Raw genomic sequence first — 23,175 nt, forward strand, 5'->3', positions numbered from 1 at the left:
TCCAGGGCGAGGGCGAACAATCGAACGAAAGGGCGGAATTCTCGTTGACTTTGCGGGGGTCGTCGGTTCGTCGTGATTCGAGTGGCGTGTATCGACAGCCCACGGGAAGTTCCGGTTACTCCGCGTAATTGGCCCCGGCTCGTAGATTACTATGTTACGGGGGAAGAAACGCGACGTACGGTTCTCTCCTCCGTTATCGGCGATCGTTCTCGATTTATGACCAGCCGAGACAGAACAGTCGATTTCGATAGACAGTAGGAAATATAATCAGCTATTTTAGGTCGCGATCTTCCGACGTGATTACAAATTTCATGGGGGCTCAATCTCAATTCCGAAACCCTGTCGATTCGTTTTCTGTCGAACAACCTTTTTGCCGGAGTAAATCGTATTCTTGAAACACTGATGCGAGATAGATATTTTTTTATCGATTCGAAGAATTATTAGTCGCCATTGTTTCGCAGAGATAATGATGGTGATCTTCCAAAGTATTATTTACCCTTAACCAGTTACCTGTTTTTGACGAGTATACTCGTCATAACACAAAATGTTGCCATTTATTCACTAACCAATTGGTTAAGAAGCACTTTGTATATTTTATAGAAGCGTTGCATTTAAACAAACTATTAAGAAAATCGAACACGTGTAATATCATTACAGTAACTCACACACTTTGCAAAAAGATTGCAAGAGATAGACTGGCTCAATCTTTTGTTTAAAAAAGTATTGGTATGCGGTGATAATATGCACTATTCCTGTGCAATTATGATGCTTTTATTTATGTTTGCAAAATAGTTGTTCTTTGTTTCCATAGTTTCTTGCAAGGTAGATATCGGACACAATTTTTATCTTAACAAGCAAATACAATGTTAGTACCTGCTCTATCTTTTACAACTAATCTTGCTCTATCTTTTTCAACTTACATCTCTCTCTTGTAAGGGAGACGAGGGTTGCAACTCCCGACTGTGCAGTTACATTTCTGGCTAACAATGCAAGATATTGGAACGGACTGAAAGATTATTAATGGCTACATAATATCTTTATACTGGGTATATTTCTCCGAATTTTCAGTCCTTCTTAACAAACAGAAAGTAATAATATATCTGCGGAAAAGTGCACTCTATAAGTTCAGTCGTAATTTGTACTAGAGGGATCCATCGATAAGAAACGAGATTAAAAACGATGGCGACTATAATTATTCAAATCAATCCGGGGCAACCAATCAATCATCTCGCATTCATCGAACAATACTGCAGTTTCATTTAATATTAATACTCCCCGCGATCATGCTTTTTCCAACGCAACGTCGCCCCTTTCCGTCGGGTCCTCCCACCCGCACACGCGTCGTCCACCCCCGTCGGACGGAGCCAAGGGTAAACGTAATTTCAGTCGGATAAATTATGAGGGAACACGAAAAATCGCCATTTCGCGGATGTTGGGTCACTCGTTATTAAGGGCTTCGGTTTCCTTCGGCCTCCCCCTCCGACCACCCCCTTCGTGTTCCGACCCTGCCGCGTTTGCGCGTACACATATCAAGGAGTCGTTCGTTGCCGGCTTTAATCATCGATTTCACGATGATTCAGAAGCCTTCCGCCTCGCGTGGGTTGCCTCGGATTTAATATGTTTCGACCGGTTCACGGCTCGCCCCGTCATTTACTCGCGTAAACCCCTGTTATTTCCCCGCCGATTCAGAAGGAAACCTTGCTCCCGCGAATACCTTTTCATCCTCCAGGCGAATAAAAATTCGAATAGACCGGTTCACTGAAAATCGGAGACCGGTAAATAACCGCCGACGATAACAAAGCGAACAGCCGCCTGTTTTATTAGTGTTCCAATTTTTGTTCACACGGAAGCTTCGATAGCGATCGCGTATCGATAGCGATCGCGTATCGATCGCGCGTTGACTTTCGCGCGCGGCACAAAGGGCTCTTCGTTCGCAACCGGCCGTCAGATTAATATTTCAATTGGAGTAAGCGCCCCGATCTATCGATTATAAATATTCCTGCGCGATGAAAAAGAAACCGGGGGGGAAAATTCGTTACTTTGAAACGCGGACCGCTCGAGCGGTATTTACAGGAGCATTTCAGCCCAACAGGAAAGTGAGTGATCGATGCATCGGTGATTCGATTACGGCGAACAACGGCGTTGCGGTGGAAATGAAAGGGGATCAGGCGATTCGAGAAATTGTTCGGCGAATTTACGGTAGTTTGCGCACGCGAGGATGTTTAGGGTGTATAATCGGCGCTCGGGAGAAAGAGTGTATCGACGAGTTTACACGGAGCTGTTCCCGAGTATGCTTAGGCACGATCCCCGGCTGACCGTCGTTCATCTTGACGATTCAACACTGTCAAACGCGGCGTTATTTACATTCCAGGCTACGCCCGAATTTATTGTTATCGTCTCGGGTCCGGTCTGTTTCAAGTCGCCTTTAATATTTCACAGAGATACCGACCGACCAACGAAATATCTCGTTCGAGCACTCGTGACAAAAAAATGGTAACATTTCGTAAACTCGGATCTACAGTAATGTCTCTCTAATTGACGCCCAGATTGCGCACAAAAATGGGCAATTTGGGAAGAGGAGATACGATGATTCGAGCCTTGCGGTTTATTTTTATAGTTATAGATTGTCCACAATTATAAAAAACGAGCCTTAAGGCTCGAATAATTGTATCTCCTCTTCCGAAATTATCCGTTTTAGTGGACGATCTGAGCGTCAGTAAGGGAGACATTACTGTACGTTAAACTCGGGAATTTTATTTTTAAACGCTGCGACTTGCCGCCTCATCCATGACGGAATGATTTGCTCAGATTTGACAATTCATTGTTACGTTGACCGATGTCAGACAAATTTACTTTTCATATCTAATTTCACTAAATCAAATACAGTACTCTCTCCTGATAGTTATATTTCTTACTTATATTATAGTTATATGTATTTCCACGGGATGAAACACCCACACCAATTTCTCTTGATACATGGAAAGCGAATCAAACGAACAACATAGAGTTGTCTTATTCCTTACACACTACTTCTCTCTACGATAAAATGTGTGTACAATTTTGTTATATTTATTGTACGAATATGTGTAATGGGAGAAGCGTTCCGTAGACTTCCGTATTATCCGAGTACCTACGACATGAATTCCTACACAGTAAATTTTGCTTCAGCTTGTAAACGAAAATGGACAATTTGGGAAGAGGAGATACGACAATTTGGTTTATTTATAGTTGCCGATTGTCAACAATTATGAAAACGAGGGGTGCAAGGCTCGAATAATCGCATCATCTCTTTCCAAAATAATCCATTTTTGTTTACAAGCTGAAGGAAAGAATTTACTGTAGCTCGTAAAGAATATCGCGACCACCGTTTTCATATAACATGATTTCCGCTACAACCCGCTGTATAAAGAAATTAAAATCTGTAAAAACGAACACCTAATTACACTGGAACGAAGAGATTAGAACGTCACTCCGGCAGTGATCAACGATCAACGATCAACGCTACGGAAGCATTTTTCCGGTTTCTTTTAACTAATTATAACTACATGACGAATGTGTTAAGTCACCACATTCGTCGAATTTATACGAAACAATCGTACACAATAGGAATATCATTTGTCATTCGAGATACGATTTCCTATTACAACAATTCGTAGAACGCGTGACGCAGTATCATGTTATAGAGCAACGCAGTCGGTTACAGTGGGATGATCACTTGCTTTGTCTTTGGTTTGATCTCGGGAATAATTAACTTTGTGTTTATCGATATTGTATTTCTTTTATTTTGTTTATTTTTGAATGCAAACATTTAATACGTCTCATTCGATAAATATAAAGTTTATTATGTCTGAAAACAAAGCAAAGACAAAGCAGTTGATCGGCTCACAGTAACTCTTTCCATTATTCCAGGGGAGTCTACCGTATTGCGAAGCGACCTATTGAAAGAGAGTACTGTAATGTTGAACAAGAGTGGCAGTCAAAGTGTTAACAAGATATATTCAGAATATTTTCATAATGTTCCGTTTCGCGACGCGGCAACATTGAAAATCGCCGATATGGCTTTTAAATAAAGCTCGGAGCTAAAGTTCTTCGTAAAAGTTTATTCAAATGATAGCCCGAAACCCGGCGTTTTTCTTCTATCTAAAGCTCCGCCCGATGATTTACGATATCCTTATTTATGCGCCTAGCGTTTAATAACGCAAAAGGGAACCGGTCGCGACGCCTTCGTGTCACGCGACACCTAAGGGCTGCAAAGTACATCTCCCGTGTAAGAAGCCTTTCGCACGAACCGTCAGGCATGTTTTACTATTTATAGCCTCTCTTAATTGTTGAATTTTATGCTTTACATTTCCTACATTTTATTTCTTTTATACGGTCGCGGCGCCGCGCGCGTCTGTAACTTTCTGCTCGCAGAACGAATACCTCCTTTTAATTCTCCTTTCCTCCGAGGGAAAATGAATTTTCACGAGAAATAAATATGATGTTTTCATACCCGCGCGTGCCCCGTCTTTGTTCCTCCGGTCCCGCATGAACAATAAAGCACAGACATTCCTTTAGATCGTCCGCGCGCGCGGCTCTCTCCCCCTCGAAATAGTCATTTTAATCAATTCATTTCGCCTGGCGTTATTTCAATATTGTTGTTATTACCCTTAGGAAGTGGAAGACTTGCGGCAGTTCTTTCATCGCGGGGGGACTTACAGCAGTTGCTTTATTACCGTTAAATGAAAAATAATAAAGCAGCGGGAATAATTCGTTATTTCTAGTTATTATTCTCGGCGAGCGGCGCCCCCTTCCGCTCCCCGCGGCGTTCGCGGAGATTTCCCGTTCGGAATAATATTTGAATCGCGCCGATGTTGTTTTCTTTGGGGACACCGGGTATATGAGCAGCGGGTCGACGGACGAGTCGATCATTCGGGGCGCGCCGGGCGACACGGAACCGCCATTCGTGGCTGGAAATTGGGGCGCGAAATGAGGTCCGCGCGGGTACACGGATTCAGTTTTAGTCGAAAACACGCCGGCCATCGGGAGCGACGGGAGATCGCGACGAAACCATAACAGCGTACGTGGATATCGAGCGTGCTGGGCCGGCGCGAAATTAATCGAGCATCGAGGAGGCACCCTGCGAGTCGGTGTATCGACGAAAAATCAATTAATCGGCCACCCACCCCCCTTTCTCTCTCTGTCTCTCACCTCGCCCTCTCATCCTCCCGGTAAATTATGAAAAATCATTCAGCTGGTTCTCGTATCTGGAATCGCGAGGCTGTAACGCGAGTCGAGTCACGCCTACGGTTCCGACAAGGAAACGGAACCTGTGTGCGCGTTGCTGCGGGGGAGGGGCTCGATTGAACGAGGAATCGAGAGGAAGAGTGGTCGAGAGCCGAGAGAAACCGAGGCGTTTCCCGTTTCACCGTGTCGAGACTCCCGTGACTTTTTAATCGGAATTTCTTTGTGCAAGCGAACCCGACGGATTGTTCACGAGGACTCGCGACGCGACGCGACGCACACGGACCGCCGAAAATCGCCGGAAAAGCCCGGTTTTCCCTTTGACACAGGGCGCCGATCCGCTCGATCCACGGTTCGCGTTTCGACGACCGCGTCGGCGTCGCCTCGCGTTTCGACGACCGCGTCGCGCCGGCTGGAGCGAATAAAACCGGGGGGGAAGAAACGCGCGGCGCGGCGCGGCGGACGCGGGGAAAATTGAAAATCGGTCGCTTTGAGAAACTCGAACGGTCGTTCATTCAATTCGCCGTCCCGTGTTCATGAAATAGGATTACCGCGTTACGAGCTCCCGCGAATCGATCGAGGCGAATCCTTCGAGCGACGCACCGAGCTTTCAACGCGTCGCGTCGCCGTTCGCACATAAGCTGCGCTAATATTCCCTACAGAGCGACGTCACGCGTCTGCCGCGCTACAGGTACTCTTTAGTAATTCGCGGATCGCGGCCCGATTTTTCAAACTTAATTTCCGCTGGATTTTCATCGCGAATCTAGGATAAAAAGCAATTGTTTTCATAACACTGAAAATATCGAAAATTTTGTATAAACAAAACATTTGCGCGAGGTGCTTTTTTATTATTGCAAATCGTTGGGTCTAATCTCATCATTATCAGGATAATATTATACTAGTAAACAATGATTTCAGCTGCACTTTTCTTGGTAATGAAATAATGAAGAAACAAAGAATATGTGTAAATTAAAATCGTAATATTTTTTTATGAACTCAAAGTAGGACGCGAAGCCTTAAAAAATGTTCTTAGTAAAAAATGTATGGGTGACAAGGTATGATAAAAGCACCCAGATATCAATTTATAAAAATTTCGAATTTACTGATTCTAAAAGTTCTGATTTTTACTTTACATAATGGAAATTCTTTTAACGCATTAAGAAAGATGTATAGCACACCTATTGGAAATGTGCACCTTGCTTAATCGTCTATTTAAGTGTAAAGTAAATAGTTAGAAAAATGCCCTAGTATTCAGACAATTCAAGAAACGCTGCTCAATCTATTCATTTGGTAATCATCAAGTCATGGGCACAAAATTTATTCAAAATAATTATCATTCTAGCTAACACATTCCGCTAATAAATTGTAAGTTTTTCGATTCTATAAGGGCAGAAATTAAATCATTCTTCGTTCACGGGATATTTTTTTCGCCTTTAAATTTCGCGTGCAGTTGACGAATATATCATGTATACATCTTATAAATATCATCTGTTGTATTTTCGAGAAGTACTACTTCTCTCCAAATCTATCACTACGTTCAGTTTCTTATGTCGCGAGAATGGTAAACGTATATCGATGACTGAAATAAATTCCAGCAAAAAGTAGATAGAATGAGTTCTATGTAAAAGTTCCAATGCTTTAAAACGGCATACAATACACCCGCAGACTACTTCGTCTAAAACTGAACGCTCCATAAAGTTGATAACACGAATTCAGCCGTTTGCTATGTAACAATCTAGTAAAACTTTAAATTCGGTAGTTTTTAATCAGACTTTTCCAAAGATTTTTCCGGGGCCGAACCGAATCGATAGAAACTTTCCCGGCAACGAATTCAAAGAGATTCGATCGGAGATTGTGGACGAGAATACGGGAGAAACGAACACGGCGGCGCACGTTGGCCACAGGTAGAATGCAAAATTGAATTTCGTTAACAGTCCCCGGAGTGATTGACTCCGAGCGAGATGAAACGTCGCGGGTGTTGCTCTGCAGCTGATTAATTCGCCTAACTCCGCCTCACTAGAGAATCGAAAAGCGTGAAGGAATCGCGATAGAAAAATTAATAATCGAGTTCTGGTTACCTAGAATTCCAAGTCGCGGCGGAAATTGCTTGATCCGCGTGTTTAACAAGCGGAGCGTCGCGAGCAACCGTGGATTCGCTCGTGCACGGTTCGACGAGTCCCTCGCGTGTGATGTTGCACCTCGGTAAGATTATTATACCTATGTAGATGGGACTTGTTTAGGATCCGAGAAATTAACCGAGGTTCTTAAGCGGCCGCGTTACGCACTCCGGACCGCGTAAAACGCTGCCCGCTTGGAATGGCTCCGCATTTTCTCGGCGACCGTAAAAAAGAACGGAGCAACCCGTCGCCGTAAATAATATCCGGGCGCGCGTACTCTCCTGTTAATATTCTTTGTGGCTGCAGCTCGTGGAGACGCGTTTAATCAAGCATAGAATCAATAGGAAATGATTCGTGCAGAATTCCATGTGTGAACCGTTGCGTTCGATGGCTACAAAGTGTATAATATACTGGTAAGACGAGCGAGCGTGACGAACGCCGATGAAAAAGCCTCTTTTCCACCAAGAATTTCCCCCAGGATATGTAATTTCCCTCGCCGACACATGACAAAGTGGTAAAACGAGAGAACACAGCACAGGAGCATCTCTTCGTGGCATTGCGGACGGTGACAAGAGAAAAGGGAAAGATCCATGGCAGCACACGTGGCGTTCTTTTATGTATATATGTATATATATATAGATTAATAATTACACCTGGAATGATATTTTCGCAGAGGGAGATATTAAAATCGTTCTTCGCTCTTTCTTTTCTGGCGAATCATTTCTGCTGGATAATGTCTGTCGTCGCCGGTTCAAGATCTCCCTCTGCGAATGCTCGGCTTACCACCGCGATCGTGAGACTCTATGCAAAATGATCGTGTTCAGAATCTATGATAGAAAGAGATTTCGAGCGATCATTGCACCGGATGCGCCAACTGGCCAGCGCGAAACGTTGCAATGATCGCGGGTCGAACATGAACACGATCGCGGCTGCAGCGAGCGCGCATGTATCCAGCAATTCTCACTGCGTGTACATTAGACAATAACCGAGGCATGCAGTTGGTCGCTTGTGTGTCAAGATGGAGCAAGGATATCACGGAGAGTGCGATATTTGTGCTTCGTATATATATACAGTGAGACTCTCCGGCGTGCCAGAGTTCGTGTAGAGGGGTTCCCTCGGAACTTCTCGCCGATTCTCACCCCCCTTTTCATCCTCACCTGTATCCGTGCTGCGCTCCCGCGCCCCTCCCCCTCCCATCGTCTCCGCCATTCGACCCCCAGACACCCGGACAGCCGGTTCCACCAGGGGTAACTAGAAATATTCGTCGGACTTTCCCCACGTTCCCGTGATTGGAATACTTTTAAGTACCTAACTGGGAGCGGCTCTCTGTCTCTCTTTCTCCGCGAAGAGTCTCTTCCTCTTAATCTGCCGGAGGATTAAACGAGTTTCGTCGACGGAACTTGAGGGTACGTACATGCACGCGCCGGTACAATCTCGCGACCCGAATACAACCAGATATTACGCGGTTACTTGCTAGGAATTTATTCGTCGGACGAGATATGGCAAATGTGAAATAGTTGCCTCGGGTTCGCATTCTCGAGCGAGAATGCGACGACCACCGAGATTTCGCGACTTAATTTTCGGTCTTCAACGAACCCGCGTGAACATTTCAGAAACGACTCCGTTATCAGTTTATTCCAATTTTCGAATCGATCCTATCAATGGGAAGCTTTCGTCGACTGTCAAAAAGATCTTGTTAAATCGACACATAACGTATATTCGGGTCTTCCAGAACAAACGGATTTTACGATGAAAACATCTTTGCTCGCTTGCGAAGAACGACAATTGGTGTTTTAAGAGCGAAAATGTGAAGTTTCTTGCAGCACTTTAATAGCCATTTCATTGACTGTGCAATGATCGATAATCGTTTAAATTTTCGCACTAGGCTCGTATGAAATAGTTAAAAAAAGCACGAGTCTTTCATTTTTGTTTATTTATTTCGTTTAAAGGAACATTATTTAGACATTATCCAGTACGCTGAGCCCTTTAACGTATCGAACTATTTCAAGTTACTTGGTTCAATTTTAATCTGTTAACCGTGTATAGTGAAATATTTTGATTCGATGATATAACTTCTGACTGCAAAGAAAAAAGCCTCATTGTGAAATGAGTTGAACAAAAGTTAATCCCCCGGTTAACAGGGTAAATGTTAACACGTTCTACCCGGCGCATTTTTTCGATGTCTCTAGGGAGGAAGGCAAAATACCATCAACAAGACCAAAAGAGTCAACACTTATTTCCCAGCCTGCAAAGATAAACCAACGCTTTGTATCCCATGTTTTGCAGAAGTTCATAAATCAGTTATACTTCAATTATAATTATTATTCATTTTGACTACTTTGTTTGAAGAATTGTTTTTCTCATATTGAAAATAACTATAAGAAATAATTTTCTTTTATTTTAAAAACAACTATGAAAAATAAATTTTATTTATATTGAAAACAACTACGACAAATAGATTTCTTTTATTTCCCAATGTTTATTATCATTTTGTCCCTTCCCAGGTATCTAATTCAAAGTACGGTTTTGAAATAAAATTATAAACATTTGTAGACCACCGTTGGTCCACGCCGCCAAATGAAAACAATGCCTGTGGACCACCGGTGGTCCACGCCGGGTAGAACGTGTTAAACACAAAGAATACCATTAATTTATGTTACTCAAGATATCTCGTCGGTACTATGCAGACTATTCAACGCCATTTCATTCGCCTGAAAAACTTCTTCCCGTTAAATTTACTTACGATGTTGTTAACTTCGAATCTAAAATCGGAGGATTTGCAAGCGTGTTTATTCTGGATCCCGAATAATGAATTTGATCACAACGTGACAGTCAACGTAATGTTAAACTTCGAACGGCTACAGGTTCGCTTCTATCGAGGAAAGAATCGATTGTTAAAGGTAGTACCGCGGGATGCTAGTTCTTTGGCTCTTTTAAATAGCATCGTGGAAGATGTAGCGGACCATTATCGGCCTGGATCAACTAAGCAGCTTAAGCGGGGTTTCGGCGCCGGACCCGCAACGTGTTAATAGTTTATCATCGCTTTAGCGCTTAATCGCCAATTACAGTCGGCGTCTATTAGTGTTTTAACCATCAATTTGCGGGACTAATGAGAATCCTGGAAGAGCCGGCCAAGATCGTCCACGGAAGGAGCGCGCTCGATCGCGTCTCGATCACGTCTCGATCGCGTCTCGATCGCGTCTCGATCATCACTCGATCGGAGTCAATTCGAAAAATAGAAAACCGAGAGAGTCAAGTGTGAAAATCGGACCGTTAAAAGGCAAAGGAACGAGCGAGGCCGAAGTCGAGGGGCAAAGGGCAACCGCGACAGCTTCTCCGATCGCGTCAGCGTCTTTCGATCGAACGGAACAGTTAATTTCGCCTAACGAAATTGCCGGCAATTTGCGCGGCCTCAATTAGCCTCGGTTAAACGCCGGAAACCGAACAAAAATCAGAGGAAAAATAGGAGGCGATCGAATTAAAGGGCAATCGGACCCTGCAAATGGAGATTATAAGTCCCCGACGAACGTTCACGCGCTTATGCGAGTTCCTCGTCAAGCTCCGAACGTATAATATCGTAAATTACCGTTCGCGATCTTATTATTCTGCGGTTGCCCGGAATTAAAAAATTCCAACGGCTTCGAGACGCCGCTCGGTGGTACCTTTCTCTAAAAAGTTGACCATAATTCATAACTTCGTACGATTTCCGTGATCATCGGTACTCGAGGTTGCAAAATTCATAATGGAAACTCAGGCGCTACCGACGTAAGCAATGTTTTTCACTTATTTTTTGCGAATATTAATACTTTTCCGATATTTGCTTATAAATATGTAATTGGAATGTACAATTTCATATGGAAAACCTAATTTCAATATATTATAATCTCAATTACGAATGATTTTTTTAAGAATAGACTTTAACTTCAGAAAGATATTACTTAATTTATTATTAACGGTCTATATCTCTGTTACCATGCTCGTCATTTGAAAATTACAAGCAGCATTTGATGCTCCGAAATGTATACAACCATAGAGTGGCTCACGAAAGTGTTCGAACACATTTTAAAATCTTTAAAACAATTGAAGATTGCGAAAATCGCAATTTATTATTATAATGGAATCTTTCGACCGATAAGAAATCTGCTGATTTTTCTATCTTTGAATGCCTGCAAGTATTAAGAAAACGTGTATCTTATATTCCATTTGTCATTCTAACTTATTGCAATTTTTGAAAAGATTTTTGAACATTTCCAAAAAAAAGCAACTCCGTTTTAGAATGTTTTCGAACACATTCGCAAATAGACTGCGGATTTTACGCGTTTATAAGAAAAATGAGCAGCTGAAATTTCGAACAATTTTATTAAAAAAGGATTTTTAAAGAATTATCTCAAAACAGAAAGAAGTTACTATTTTACTCGCGTTCGTTCCAATCGAACAATTTTATTTTGCATAAAGATCCGCAGTGTACTTACGAGCCACCGTATGCGCAGCAATAGCTTTTTGCCGCTGTATACTTCGAAGACTGCATATTGGACAACTTTTTTGGGAAAGATGGCGCTGCGCGTCTTTCCGCCGGAAACCGTAAACGTCGATCGACGAGCGCATCGAATTAATCCGAGCGACCAAGGACAACCGGGATTCCGTCGCGGCACTTGGGACACAGAAAATTACGTCGGTTCTCCACGTTTCCCGTTATCCCCTCCGCGCGACCGAAATCACGCGAGCCAACCGTTACGAAAAGAAACTGTCCCGGCGGAAATGAAGGATAAACACGAACCGGCGAAGTTTCCCGGCGCGCGCGAACGACGAAAGCGACCCGTGATCATTTCATTAGCAGCTGACCGGTCGGGTTCCGATTGCGGGGACTTGTTTATCGACGCGAGACGCAGGTGGTGGAGCCCGAGGAGACCGCCACCCCTTCTCCAGCCCTCGTCGATCACCCCGGCAAAGAGAGTGGGTGTGTTTTGATAAATATCCGCCGAGGCAGGATAGTATTTCGAGGGAGACGTTCCTTCGCTTGTTTGCCATCGGGCCGGAGACTCTGCCTCGAGGTTGCTCGATTGCGCCGCGAAATTACGTTCTTCTCGCGTTTCCACGCCACGGTTAATTATCCGCGACGGTCACGATGACGAATCGTGAAATTGTTTAATATATCTACGACGGATCGATTACGCCGTATCGCAGCCTCGCGCACCGTGAAAGTATCCCCGCGTCCGGGCGGCCGCCCCTATTGTTCCTTTTTTTCCCCCGTTTAATTTTGTTGCCCCTCGCCGATCGATCGTTATTAATTGGCGAACAAACAAGCGCCGGCGAAACCGTTGAATTTCACTTCCGAAAGTAACGAGCAGCGTTACGCGCTTCCGGTCGCGCCGATCGATTATTATCCGTGAACCTGCACGGAAACGTTCGGGAAATATCAATACCTAGAGCGCGAGCCGAAAACTCTCGGTGTGTATTTTGTCTCTATTATTGCGGACCGAGGCGCGGTTTTCGAAACGTTAATGGAAGTAATAGACCGCGGTCGCGATCGTTCACAGAACGTTTTACGGATTGGTCGTTCAACAGGTTCGCCGCCATTTTGCGCGATACCGAAATAATGCCCGGCTATATTTTTCTCACGATTTTGGACGTTATTTCCGCGAAGTGTTGCGATTGTTGATCGTGGCTAATCATCGATGCCGTTATTTGTTCCGGAGTCGTTTCATTATTCGTTCGTACCGTTGTGTTCGACGAAGAACAGAATCATTCGAGCAAAGAATTTATACTTCGATATCCGGGAGTCAATATGAAATAAGAGTATTTCATTCGTTATCGTTTTAATTAGTATTCCGACGGAGGAAGTATCTAGAAAGGCACGTCTCTTTGCCAACGATTTTCGGCGCGCCGCGGTATTCCACGGCGAAGCGAAAAAAAGTCAATAGGGCAGACCGCTCGAGGAGATACCGAAGTTTCGAACTGGTTCCCGGACGGTCGGAGTGAACGACGAGAGTCGAATCATCGAGTGGCTATTAGCGCAATGTAATTACACCGCGATTGCGCAACGTCGAGGAAAGCACTCGGCACGGAAACAACATTCGCCGGTAGGGTCTTCGACGCGGAAGAACGTAAAATAATTCCGCCGAGCAATGAATTCCATTTTGGTAATTATCCAATTACGGTTTCATATATTTCTCGATTCGAAAATTGTTTTATCTCGCATTTGGATCTTGCAAAATTGTGTTCGCGTCACGATTTAGGCGTACCCTCGACCGTTGAGCCAACAATTAAAACTCTACGTGCACACAAATTTTATCTTGAAATAAAGACGAATGATCCGATAGTTATAAATAATTTCTTAATTGACGGAACTTTTTCGTCCAACCGCATACTATACATATAATCGTAATATCGAAAATATAATATATATTATATGAAATAATCGTAATTAATATAAAATAAATATAATTTTAATATAAAATAAAAATAATTCAGTCTTGTTTTATCGTTCTGAAGTAACTATACTTTAGTCGCGTTTAGGACAGGTTCGTTCATTCAACTCCTTGTCGTACTAGACGAATCTGATTCGTGATGGAGATTTCTCGTAACAACCTGTTAAGCACGATTGTTATTGCTTTCATTTAAGTCAAAATGAGATTTTGTTCTAACTACTCTGGTCTAAATATACATTATCTCTTACTTCGAAGAAATTACTGCAATCGAGAAAGTTCGAATCATTGCAATCGCGAAGATAATAATAGTACGCCAAGGAATTAAATGACGTAATAGGTAATTTAGAAAAGAAAACTGTATGCAAGGAAGATAGTACCGTAAATTATCTCTGTTACGAAATATTTTGTAGGAATACGGTTCATATTTGGCGCGAACTACAAACGGGGAAACGTGAAAATTCTTGTAAAACTTCGGACGATAAATAAAAAGTGAAACGATATGATATAGGTTCAGCGGAGGTCAGAGTGACAGGCCCATCGATCGAGGGTGAACGCGACACGTAATGGAACTAATTTCCGCGTTTAAAGCCGGTGGCCCCCGCGAATTGGTCGTTCTTTTCCGATCTAATTGCTCCGGTTCCCGGGCGTTGGCAGATTAAGAGTGGAAAATCCACTAACGCGCGCGTCATTTCTCAACGGCGTAATGAACATTTCCACGGTTACGCAACGGGCTGTCATTAATTCCGCAGACGGAATTTCGCAGCCGACCCCCGGCCATTCAATTTCATTAATCGTTCCTGGCGAAAGCCGTCCTCTCGACCCCGTCCCGGTTTCACTTAAATCGTAATCTCGGACGTGGCCCGGCCCGGACCGGCCCGGACCGGGCCGGCTCGGCCGCCCCCTGATAAATCTGCTACTAACCAACCAGTCTCTAACGCGCGTCAATTCGCCGTTTCGACGCCGGTTCCGAAACAGGCTTTGTTCCCCGGCGCGTTAATCCGCGATCGGTCCTTTCCGCGCCGATTAAACCGAATTCCCGAACGAAATTTCTGGCCAACGGCTGGCTCCGTTGGCTCCCGCTCTGGCATTAGACGCTGCCCGTGTCGGTCTTTCGGTGCTTCTGCCCCCCTCCCCCTCCCCCCTTACCGTTCCGAACGAGGAAGATTAACGAAACAACGCGGAAGTGTGTTATACTAACGATAAGAGAGAAAGAGATAGATCAGCACCGGCATCGCTACGCAGAGATTACGAGATCTCCCCAATTTGACGTTTCGATTGTTAAGACGACTTTTGTGAAGTCTCTTTTAAAGACCACCATTATGTATTCGAATTCTGAAGTTATCAATAGGACTGCGGATCTTTATGTACAATGCTTTATCGAATTCTGTGCAAGAAACAGGATCCCACTTAGGGATTTCATTCTTCCTCCAATAATTTCAACAGATCGTAATTAATACTCTATTGCTTTTCGATTCTTTTAATTTGTCTATTTTAGATTGTAGTAACTCATTTTTGTCGCAAATGCATAGAATCCGCAGCCTAAGTATTGCAATGGGGTATTCTAGAACGAACGAATGTTACAGCGAACAGATTTTTCACATGAAATCAAAGTGCTACAACGATCTAAATAAATAAATTTACACATACGTCAAATGTCTATAAAATAGAAATATAATAAATTAAATTTATATTGTGTATATTTGCATGTTCTCATATTTTTTATTTCATGTTAAATTCTAGAACGAATCAGCTCGTTAAAGTATACCCCACTGTAATTGGCATTTAATGAATGCACTGCTTTTCTGAGCAGTAACAATAATATTCTTGGAGATTATATCGGCATTAGAAGAAACGTTTAACCTCTTAGCTGCAGCGAGTAAAACCGAAATCACTGTTTCATGATTTTGACTATACATCTCGTTACGTTTACGTTGAAATAAAAGTACAATTGAATAAAGATACAATTAGAAACAGTTCTACTTTTACGCTTCATTAGCACTTCATTTACCGCAAGCCTCGTAATAGACTTTCCAATGCTTGAGCTCTCTGTGAAAGAAGCTTAATAATTTTCATTTAAATAACAATTTCAGATGGAATTGTTGCACGAGATTGACGCAAATAATTTCTTCAATTATACACGAAATTGCTGTCGCTTTAGAACAGCTTTCGCAAGAAATTCTCTGTGTCGATCTTCGATTTTGTAAGGACGATAAAAAATACTGCCGACAAATTGAAGTGTCAATAAAAATGTGTCCACGATGGACACGAGGTGAACAGGTAAAACGCGTTGAAAATAACGGCGTACCGTAGCTAAGAGGTTTAATACGTTAATAAGATATTACGGTCCAAGAAATTGCAAAAGGAGGTAGAAAATGACTTTGACGAACCGTCAAATCAAGGAGGGCCCTCGACGTGGATGCGTTAACAGGAGTTGGCTACTGCTAGTTTGCGAGAAAAGAGAGCGGGAGAGCGAGTAGTTACCGCCGCCGGGAGAATCACTGCGAACTACTTGTCCCCTGGCACTTAGGATACGCTTGCTCCATTTTGCTTACCTTCCCAGTGGGTTCCCAAGGGGCACCGTGTTAAGGAGGAGTGTTAGAGCGGATAACGCTCGCTGCCGCGCGAGGATTTCCATTCGGATCGACTTGCCGTGCTCAAAATTCGAGTCGGACGTAAAGCAATTTCGGTATTTCGATGAGTAACAAGTGCTCGCGTGGCAGCCAGCGATAGCGGGGATCTTTGTACTTGCTGGGAGCACTACGACAAAGGGTCTTTTCGAGCGAAACACAACGGAGGTACCCAGAGAACACCTTGCGTTAAGTGTTTCAAGCGAGTTCGTACGTGCGTGTGAATTTCCATGGGGATCGATGCGCCTCGCGTGAAACCACACCCTGTGTTAGAGGACGGAAACGTTACAATGGATTAACAGAGAAGGAGACGAACACAAAGTAAGCTGTTGAAAGTATAGCGGAAATGTAACTCGCGGAACGAAGCCTCGAAGAATTTGAAATCCGTTTATCGCCGTGGTCGAGACGAACTCAACGGATCTCTCTCACTCGCGAGCCTCGGGCTCGCCATTTTTACCGTTTCAAGAGGAAACGAAGGATTCAGTGATTTATAGACCCCGAGAGAGAGATCGATTGATCTCTTCTCAACTGTGTCTATCGCGCCGGTCAAACATTGCGTGGCGCCGTGGCACCGTTGATTCTCGTTTCGCCGGAAGTCCGCCAGATCGGACGGTTCTCTAGCGAGGCGCGCGTCAAAGATAACGATAATCATTTATTCGAGTGTCCGTTCCCGTGCTGATAAAGGCGGATCCGCGAACTCGATTAAAATCGTTCTCTCGGCGAAGAGAGAAGGACGATCGAGCGATATCAGATCCGGCTCGAAGATCGCTCGGGTTTCGGCGCAAAAATTCCGCTCGTCGAGAGAACCGTCTTCCCTGGGTTCTTCAACCCTGCCGCGTTCCCCGAGCCAATATACTCTTCGACATCTATTTTTCCACCGAGTTTCTCCGCGTTTCTCAATACTGTTCAGAACGTACGGCTCCGCCGAGGACCGTAGCAGGGTTAAACACTTTGGTATTCTCTTTCGAATGCTTCGGATATCGGCGAATCCTGTTTTGCGAAACTTCTTGGTCCCACGGAACGTACTTTTGCGACACGACAAAGAGAAAAAGAGACTAATGAGAGACGGAGAGAGAGAGAGAGTGAGAGGGATAGAGAGCACGAGCGTACGTCGGGGATAGATTGCGATCAGCGATCTCCCCGATCGATTCCGCGGGAAGGAGTTAAATTGACGTCTCGAACTCCTCCGACTCGTCTTGCGAAACGCGTGCGCGAGCGAGCGGGCGTGCGCGCGCTCGAACTCGCCCGCGTATTTCTTTCTCTCTGTATGTATATATGTGTGTGTAGAAGGATCCGTCGATGCGACGCGACGCGGCGCGGCGCGTCGCGACGGAACTTCTCCAGTTAAAGTTAATCGGAAAGTTATTACCCCGGCCGGGTCCTTAGACGGTGCTCCAACTTGAAACGCGTTTTTCTTGAAAAGGTGCTCGAGCTGGTAAGCAGCCGCAATTTGATCTTAACGCGACCTTGGTGGTTCTTGCGCGCGGTTACGACGCGCTTTCTTACGAGTCCCAGTGATATAATCGGCGAGAGCCGAGGCTCGTTTCTTATCCGGCGAGCCGTGACGATAAACCTTACCATACACGATTCCGATTCGTCACTGAGATCGTTTTGCCCAACTTTCACACCGCGGTCGTCTCTTTGTGATCTTCTAGCTCGATTCGAAACGTCATCGATATCCTTCCAGGCTTGGGCAAATGATTAGTTTCAGTTAGTAGTCTGCTCGGTAATTATTAATGACAGAGTAAACTACCCTGATGTTACCAAATTTTAACAATTTTAACAATCTGAGATTTTTTATCTTATCAATTTCTGATCCTTTAAAAGGGATTCTTACTTTAGCTAACACTTTAACCAACGACATTGACACTTTTGATTAACGATTTTAAGAAATTTAAATATCAGCTCTATAATGTTATCAGGAATTTATTTAAGTATTGTAATCTACTGTTTTCGCTTTCATTCTCATTTTTAGCAATATTTTTTTATTATTACTATTTATTATTATGCTGAATTTTTGTAGGCAAAAATATAATAAAATATATTATGTTATATAATAAAATATAATAAATAGGCGCCATATTTAGAATAAGAAATACCTTAGAAAATTAGAGTTTAACATTAAACCTGGAGGCTTTTTTTGTAGATCGCTTTATGTCTTCAAAAATTCAGCATTATCTTTGGTACGCTATCTTTGGATACTTGGATTTCTGTTACTGTATTTTTGTACTATAAACTACAAAGGATACATCCCGTGAGACGAACAAAGATTATTATTTCAAGTTGTCTCATAAGTCTTTGTGAACTTTTGTCGTGACAGTCAAAGTGTTAATAGACGAAGCCAACGAAACGGTATACCATAATATTTGAGGCAGCATCTTTCCAAATATTTTATTGAAACAGTGCCCACGCCTGGCGGCAGCTAGCCAAGAACCACCAAAAAATAGTACGCGAAGTTCTCTCTGTCTCTCATTTCCTCTCCGTCTCTCTTGGCTCCTAGAGCTCGAGAACCAATGGACTGGTCCACCGATACCGTAGCGATTCTTCGGACAACGAAGACCAAACAAACACACGAGAAAAAAAGAATAGAATCAGGAATTCGCAGGACATTTGGTCGGATTGGGTCGAGGGATCTCGTAGGACTTGGATGATCGTGTGAGATACGCGTGACCACGCGTGCCATTCGATGTGTGGCATCGCCCACTGTGTATGTGTGTGTACGTGTGTACGTGTATGTTCCGAAGCACACAGACACGGAGATCGAAGGAAATAGAGTGGATGTTCGCGGGGACCGGGATAGAGAAGCGATCGCTGAGTTTGCGATTCTTCCTATCGCTCTGATCCGCCGCGAAATACGCCCTTCAATGGTCAAGCAATTGGCCAGTTCGCCAGACCATATGAAGCCGTCCACTCCTTCCTCATTTTCCTTTCTTCTCTGGACACATCCCCCTCCCCTTACTTATCGAACCCCACCCAACCCCGCAAATTTCCTTGCGATCTCGACACCATGCTCTCTGCTCCATTCTCGTGGACAGATACTGGCGAAGTGCGATCCGATTTCCTGCGGTGAAAATGTATGCAACAGTCGATTGCCTGCTCTCTTTAGTCGACGATTAGTTACAACAAGGATGCAACTGGCAATCGAGTCGACTGTTGCACTTTAATCGTCTGTGGACTGCGGATATCCGCGCGTTTTAAACGAATAGTTTTGTAAAGAATAAATAGAAAGTGTTTAACAAAATTTTGACTTAGCAATAATAATAATAATAATAATAATAATAATAATAATACTCTGCATAATTATATCAGTCGTACATTGTCGATCGTTACGTCACTGTGCGAGGTAACATCTTCCTCTTATTTTCAAGACGCGAATGTTTATGATCATGAACATTTTTATGAAGGGTCCGCAAGATTTGATGAGCATACGCGGAAGATCCGCAGCCCATTAGTATGTAATCGGATGACACTCCGCCATTCTCTGAAATAAAGGATATGTGATGGAAAAGAATACTGCGTCGAGGAAGAAGCTCACCGTCGGAATTCCTTATCGCGGTCATTTCGTAAAATTATAGCCGACGCGTCACGGAACGATTACGGCCACTCCTTCGAATCGGGCATCGCGTTTATGTTTGTTAATATCAGCGGGGGCCAATGTACGGCAAACGAACATTCCTCCAGCGTGCGAAGAATTATTTCCATGCGAGCGTATTTAATTAAACAATCCACGACTTTTATTACCTCGCGAGCAACGCCCCGAGGAATATTTCAATGATGGAAATTTTATCAACAATTGCACGATCGACGAATGTCAGATTTTGAAGGAAACGGTGAAAATTTCGACACCGTTCTCATCTCAACGCGGTTAAATATTTTATTCGCGTGTTCTCGACGCGGACGGTGTTCTTAGAACGTTTTTCTAACTGTCTTTATTAAAAAATAACAGATTATCTAGCTTGTAACGAGTTGCATTCCAAAAGTGAAAGTGTAGTACAAGAAAGTCTGCACGCCGTTTGAAAAATATACCAAAAATGAAGTTTCTCCGAGACATTTCAACAATTTTCTGACATTAATACGGAATTCTGCTAAGAAAATCCTTTCAAGATTGACGCGTGACGGTTTTTGCAATTAAGACGACTCAGAAAAATTTTCTCGAAGTTCTCATCTTATAGGATACGCGTGTCAATTACTGTACCGATTAAAGTGACATCCAAAGTTTTCGACAAATCAAATAGTTTTTTTACCTATATCGAATTTTTTAAAACATTTCCATTATATTTTACATACGTACGAATTTTTTCATAATTGAAATATATGAAGGGCGCAACATTTTTAACAAAATATACAAAATAGTTTCGAAGCGAGTAACTGTGCCCTTAAAAAGATGAAAAGTTAATTACTGTGTGCCAGTTACAGAACCTTTTCTAGTTATTGGGTGTCAATTTCTGTACACTGATCTAGTTATTCTACGTCAATTTTTGCACACTGATCTAATTACTGTGTTTCAATTACTGTGATCAGTTCTAGGTATATACTGAACGTCGAAAATTGTTTAGGATTTAGATAGCATAATTTATTGTACATATTCCAAATACGATATTATTCAAAAAAGCAAAGAAAATTATGTGTAGCATACACACATTTCACAGTTCAAAAAAAGTAAGGTTAGAAATAATACGTGATTTGCCATACGAGAAAACAAGTTTCAATCGCTGGATTACGATAAATAATTAATATATCTAAGAAGTCGATTATATTCTTGTCTTTTCTGTAATTTCAATGTGCTTTATGAACACAATAGTTTATTTTTTTATTTTATAAAGCATCATTTTTCTATTTTTTCCTTTTCATTTGCAACGTGTTTCTTAAATTTTATAACAAGATCAAGGCAAAAACATATCAAACCATTATCAAAAATTTAAAACATTAGTTTCTGCATTTTATAAGTGTCAATAAGTAGTTTCGATTCGATTATAAGTAGTTTCGATTATAAAAAATACAGATCAAATTTTATTGAAAAAATTCAACATATCTTTAATTTAATAACGTTGGTTTCAAGATGTAAATAAAATTATTGTAAGGGCACAGTGATGATTGACACACTTATCCTACACTCTGAAGCTCTTTCGCGAGCATTTACATTTCAAAGTGAGCGTTTTCGACGGGAACTGTTCCATGAATTTATCCTTTTTATCGTCCGATCTAAGAAAACCATTCGCCGCGTACGAAACGAAGGAAACGTTTGCCTGATTAAAGAGCGGGGCACGGTTTCTCCGACGCGAAATCCGCCGAGTCGAATTTCCGCATACTCGACAGTTAATAATTTTTCATCGACCGCGGCCGGTCGATCGTGCTTTCCAATCGCTCCTGCGCAAGGGGAGAGATCGGATCTCGATCCGAGGCAGATAGATCGTATAGATCGGCCTCCGCGTCCAAGGTCATCGGAAGACTATGATCGATATACACGGTGCTGCGCGGTGGTTGCAGGAAGCGTTTCTCGTTACCGCGAGGGAACGAGCCCGGGCTTCCAGGTGTCATGGCTGGATATCTCGAACGGAGGAGCGGCCGTAAAAGCTTCGCCGGTTAGATATCGATCCTCGTGGAAAGTCGGATCTCGCTCGATAACCCTGGGACCGAGTGACAAGCGCGATCTACGCTCGATCGGATCTCAGACGTCTCCTTTAATTGGTGCTGTTCGACTCATTAACGATAGAAAATGTCTGCCGCGCGTCCTCAATTTTTCTTCGCCGCGTTCGTACGTTTCCCCGTACTCTCCCGGACGGGTCCATACTCGGTTCTCGACTCGACTCGAACAGGAATTCGGTTCCCGACCTGGCTTGAACAGGAATTCGGTATCGACGACGAGACGTTGGCGATGCTTCGATTCCTCGACGCTTCTCCTTCACGGGACGCTCGCGCGAAAGGGGATGGATCGTGTGTGTCCGTGTCGAGGATCTCGTTCGTGTGTGTGCGCGCCTGTGTGTCTCTGTGTGTGCGTGTACATACATACATACATACGTGGGAAGCAAGGACGCCGATTGAAAAACTTACTCGTTGTTCAGCACACGGAAGGACTTGGCCGACATGCAGTTGACGCTCCAGTCGGTGTTCCCGTGCTCGTTGCATATCGTTATCGAGAACCTCCCGTAGTTCGCTCTGATGAGATGGATCAGCTTTCCCTCGCCGCACTCGATGAACAGTGTTTTGCCCTCGCAGGCGTACGCCGTGTCGTACCTCTCTGTAACAGAAACAAGCTCGTTAGGTTGCTGCGACTCGTGCCAGACCCTCGTGTCGCGGACGAGCACGTTTAGACGCGATATCCACTGGAAACGGAACGGTATCGCACGAATAACCCGCGGAATCCTCTTGTCCCCATCAATCCCATTAATTATTATCCAGACTGCATTTGCCGTCTATTCGAAAGATAGAACGTTCACTGCGATCTGACCTGGGTACAAATATTTCAACTGAGAAACACATGTACAGTAAATTTTCCCACATTTGCCTTCAGCTTTTAAACAAAAATGGACAATTTGGCTCATTTTTATAGTTGCCGATCGTCAACAATTATAGAAATCGTATCTCCATTTTTCAAATTATCCATTTTTGCTTACAGGCTGAAGAAAAATTAAGAAGAATTTACTGTACGATTTCTCCCAACTCTGCCACATATGCTCCATTCGAGATGGCCAATTATTTCCGTATTAAATGAGATACTAATTGATAAACGTAATTCATTCTACAAATATATAATAAGTATTTAAAATATATATTTTGCAA

The 23,175-nt window shown here is 43.2% G+C and overlaps 1 protein-coding gene across 7 annotated transcripts in view; it reads right to left on the reverse strand.

Annotated features, from left to right (window-relative positions):
* The window catches only part of LOC143260755 (latrophilin Cirl), a 676,923-nt gene that overhangs the window by 37,348 nt on the left and 616,400 nt on the right, over positions 1–23,175 (reverse strand). For all 7 annotated transcript variants that reach the window (XM_076527309.1, XM_076527311.1, XM_076527313.1 and 4 more), the window contains one exon: positions 22,447–22,633. In XM_076527309.1, coding sequence (XP_076383424.1) covers positions 22,447–22,633 — 187 coding nt within the window. The remainder of the gene's footprint in view (positions 1–22,446; positions 22,634–23,175) is intronic.

This window comes from Megalopta genalis, chromosome 19 (assembly GCF_051020955.1).
Source record: "Megalopta genalis isolate 19385.01 chromosome 19, iyMegGena1_principal, whole genome shotgun sequence".
Classification (NCBI taxonomy): Eukaryota; Metazoa; Arthropoda; class Insecta; order Hymenoptera; family Halictidae; genus Megalopta; species Megalopta genalis.